At 38.2% G+C, this 4,368-nt stretch overlaps 1 protein-coding gene across 1 annotated transcript; it reads right to left on the bottom strand.

The window, feature by feature from the left end:
* Positions 1–216: 216 nt before the first annotated feature.
* Positions 217–2,055, bottom strand: LOC128867921 (uncharacterized). Its single transcript, XM_054109545.1, has 4 exons — positions 1,586–2,055; positions 1,345–1,513; positions 1,134–1,277; positions 217–1,055 (listed from the first exon to the last, which is right to left on the bottom strand). Exons 1-4 carry the CDS (start codon positions 2,002–2,004, stop codon positions 711–713), a joined length of 1,077 nt encoding a protein of 358 aa, XP_053965520.1. The 5' UTR covers positions 2,005–2,055; the 3' UTR covers positions 217–710.
* Positions 2,056–4,368: the final 2,313 nt, after the last annotated feature.

Raw genomic sequence — 4,368 nt, 5'->3', positions numbered from 1 at the left:
CAAATTAAGCATTTAGGGGCGCCCAATAGATTAATCTGGTCGCAGTTCATAAAGGCCTCAGCCTAACCCGTACAACCATTACCATTACTATGGTCCCTCAACCCCTTCGTATTTTTTCTCTGAGCCAACTTTCACAAAAATTGCTTCGGTTAGGAAAAAAAAAATTGTAGTGCCATGCAACAAAAAGACAGAAAGGTTTTTAAATTATTCGTTTATTGCAAACTTAATTTACTTCACATATTTTCAAAACCTGTTATGATAAGATATTTTTTACCTATAGATTTTCTTAGCTAAATAGGTGCACTTAAGTTTTAGATACTCCTGCCTATGTTTGCCTGGTCATTTTACCTTTAGCTGCCATAAAAATACAGTAACAAGAAAAACATGATGAAACTAGGTGTCGCAGAATAATGTTAAATAATATAAAAATGTAACAAACACCGTTAAAATGTAAGTTAATTAAGCAATTTGCCGTTTTTCACAATCCCTTATTTACACTCATAACTTGTTTTCTTTGAATGAGTGGAGTTTTTAGCGATGATGGTGATGATTCTAAGAGTCCCACTTCAATCCATGTTTCAACCAAAAAATTATTTTTTTCATATATTTCAATGCATTTCTTGTCATATTCGTCAATCAAATAAATCGTCATCATTATTACAATCTTTTATGTTAATTTTAGAACCAAAATTCCATCTCAAAATGCTCTCCTAATTATATTCGAAGGCTTCAAAACCGACGCCATCGGAATTCTCGCCGCGACGTAATCCATTTATGCCAAAGAGTTCGACTTGTTGCGGTTGAATTTGACGATAGCCTTCACCCTGTTCGTAATCAGCATTTGCGTGCACATTGGCGTAACCGCCAAAACGTTTCTGTCCCTCATGATAGGCTGCAATATCGCCATTATCATGCTTCGGCCACATACACTCACAACCCGAGGGAACAATACGTATTTCCGATTCCCAACATTCGTCATTGGATGACTTATTGCGTCGTATCAGATGTATGGTGCGATTCAGCTGGATGCAAGAGAAGCCCGCCTCTGAACAAATCTGTGAGAAATGAGAGCAAAGCAAATCAAAAGGATATAATTACATAGAGATTAGTCATACACGCAGTTTTTTAATTACCCGATTCTTTCTGAACTCGTAGCTGTGCGCCGGCGTATAATGTGCGCAGGTCACTTCGATATAGTGGCTCGGGCGATACTCATAACCGGATGTTTCCAGTGGAATTGCAATGCGTTTTGTGGGACAGAGCGATTGGTAAGTGATCTGTGTGTCAAAGTGTGAGAACTTTATAAAAATTTATTTATAATTTTGTTTTTTATCGTTAACGCACCGATTTGGTAAGATCCGGTTTATGACGCGCCAAGCGCTTGCGCACATTTTGTATGCCATAAGGCAGATCCAAATCAAGCTCCTCCTCATCCGTAGAAAGTGCTGAGTCCACATTCGGTATAGTTGGCGCGGAGCGACGCAGAAGCTTCGTTTGATGAAAAAGTTTCGCGCTGAAACACATACGTTTAAGTGACTATGAAAAAAAAAAAAAAACGGGATGTAACACCCAATAATCCACTTACTTTTGATTCTGCGGTGCATTCTGGAAACCTCTAAATATTTCACTCAATTCAGATTTCATCTTTGCGGCCGTTGTGTCTGCTTCAACTTCGCCTACTCGTCGCATGTCCATTGTTGCTGATTTCTGCTTAGCGTCCGCTTCCTTTGCGCTATTTATCATGTGTGGTTCAGCTGCGTTTATGAGTCTGTTTTGTAGTTGTTGTTGGCGCTGCTGTTGCAAGTTGTTATTGTATTCAATGTTGTTGTTGTTATTTGAAGTACAAAGTGCCGCAGTCGCTACTCCATTGTTATCGTAAAATTTGTTTGTGAAGCGATTCTGCTCATATCGGTCGTTCTGCAATTCCTGTTGTTGTTGCCTCAGTCGTTGGCGTGCGGCTAAAAACGTATTGCTATTCATGTCATCACTACCACGTTCATCCATAGGGTGGTTTACAGCAACTACTCTCGAAATGTAGAGTGAGGTAGACACAGTGACTAGTAGGATCTGTGAAGTAAAGTTGGAGAGTTATATAAGGTTGTTATTTTTACATTTTCTTTCTAATCATTTAGTAGTTAAAAATGTAGTAAAAATATAAAAAAATTAAGATTCTCTTATGGAGTATGGATTGTTGTTGTAGAAGACCTATTAAGCCCTGCCTGTTTCGACAGCACCCCCAAGCCTAGTCAACGAGACTATTTAATGGTGCCAACTGAATGCGCTGTTTTGATGGTGCTGTTATTCCTGTAGCATCATAAAATGTTCCCTATGAATCGTTGGGGAATGCTGCTGAAGTGATAGTCTTGAGCCGGATAAAAATCCGGTTGATCTGATTGCATGAAATCAAGTGTCGAGGTCGGGTGCGAGAGGATTCCTTCGTGAGTTAGTTCAAGTGGGCATTTCCATAGTTGGTGAGTATCATGCGTGGTTCCTTTATATGCTAGACATTATTTGGGTATATCGAATATTTTTACTAGATATGTAAGTATCAGTCAAAACTGTTTCAATTTAAATAACGCAGTTGTGCCAATGTTTCGTGGGTCAACTCGCGAGTCTTGATCTCCAATAACGGTCTTGGTCTCTGTGGGGCGAGAGTTTATGAAGGAGTAAATTGAATTTCGATAAATGCCATTTATTGCCTGTTAGGTCCAGTAAGTATGCACACGAGTACATATTGCTGAACCTCATTTTTGAGCTCCAAGTAAAGGCTAAAGAAGTGTATAGGAGCCAATTCAGCATTCAGCAGGCGTCTGCTGGGATGGCTCATGCGTTAAGAACTAAACAGAAATTGTTTACTGACCAATAAACTGACAGCACAAAAGACTCTTTATGTAAGTAATGTTTAAGCAAATGAAAAGGAATGTCGTTTCAATGATCTCATGTGGTTTTAGGCCAGCGAAACTCACTAATTTTTGTCCAAGAAAGCAAATATATTATTTAATTTTTTGATAAGCCAAGACCTACCGGAAAAGTAGATGTTGAATTCACTAGGCTACCTTGTTGGTACTAACAGATCAAAGAGAAAATTAGGGTAGGAAACGCCCAATCGAAAAAGAATTTAGTTAACTTATGTTCTTTAGTTAGGAACAGTCTGAGCGCACAGTCTATCAGGCGTTTGACTGAGATTTTCCTCCAAATGTGGGCAGCGTGCCTTGATGTTGATTTACAAATAGAGGAGTCTACAGTTTTATGCCGCTTCCGAAAGAGCATATGTACTAGGTTGCTCTTCGATAAGAGAGAGTGTTCTTACTTGCCTCAATTTTCTTTGCTTCTGTTATGTTGGTACACTCTTTATATGAAAGTAAGTGAAGTTTCATATTAATCTGTCAATTCATTTTTTGTTTACAAGCCATTTAGTATTGACATGTGTCAGTGTTTTGTACAATGGAAAAATATCAAGCCAGACAGGTTGCTGAATTCAAACGTGGTCGTATACGCCTTCAAGCTAGAAATCGTAGAAAAAATACAGGATATCGTATTGGCAAATCGTCGAGTAACTGAAAGAGATGTAGTAGAAGCTCTAAGTATCTCATTGGGCAGCGTAAGCAATATTTTGACTGAAGTATTGGGTTTCAGAAAGCTGTGTGCATAATGAGTCCGCATTCGCTAACAATGGAACAATAAAAATATTCGAATGCGACTTTCTCAGCAAAATTTAGAGTATTTTCGAAAGGATAAAGTGGATTTTGTGCGTCGATTCATCACTATGGAACAGTCTTGGGTATATTACCATGATGCTAAACCAAAACAAGAGGCTAAAGTGTGGTGTGAGCTTGGTTCTTCAGTTTCGAAACGAGTTCATGCTCAGAAATCGCTGGCATCAGTTTTTTGGGATGCGAAAAAAATTTAGTTTGTGGATTATTTGCAAACTGGCAAAACAACACATTTTGAATATTATTGTAAATTTTTAGACTAACTGAAAAAAAAAACTCGAGCAAAAGGACCCAGTTTGCAAAAGAAAAAAATTATTTGTCATCAGAACAATTCTCTGTGTCACAAGAGCATTTTGCCAATGGTAAAGTCCATGAATTAAAGTTCAAATTGTTAAAGCATCCCTCGCATTCACCAGATTAGGCACCAAGCGGCTTCTATCTCATCCAGACCTAATAGAAGTCATGCGTGGTTAGCGTTTTATATCAAATGATGAACTCATAACAGCTGTGGAAGCAAATTTTTGAGCCCGTCGAGATTCTCACTTCAGGAATGGAATTCATAAGTTGGAATCCTCTTGGAAGAAGAGACTATACTGAATAATGAAGTGTATTTCAAACCATAAAATTGTGTTTTTCTTATTGAACCGCAAAACTT

The sequence above is a fragment of the Anastrepha ludens genome, chromosome 6 (assembly GCF_028408465.1).
Source record: "Anastrepha ludens isolate Willacy chromosome 6, idAnaLude1.1, whole genome shotgun sequence".
Taxonomy (NCBI): Eukaryota; Metazoa; Arthropoda; class Insecta; order Diptera; family Tephritidae; genus Anastrepha; species Anastrepha ludens.
This window is presented reverse-complemented; position numbering and strand designations above follow the sequence as displayed.

Bases quoted from the DNA above. Each gene is read 5' to 3' on its own strand.
- LOC128867921 (XM_054109545.1), bottom strand. From the start codon at position 2,004: ATGGATGAACGTGGTAGTGATGACATGAATAGCAATACGTTTTTAGCC. The intron at 1,278-1,344 runs GTGCGTTAACGA...TTTGACACACAG, and splicing joins AACCGGATCTTACCAAATCG to ATCACTTACCAATCGCTCTG. The intron at 1,056-1,133 runs GTAATTAAAAAA...CATTTCTCACAG, and splicing joins ACGAGTTCAGAAAGAATCGG to ATTTGTTCAGAGGCGGGCTT.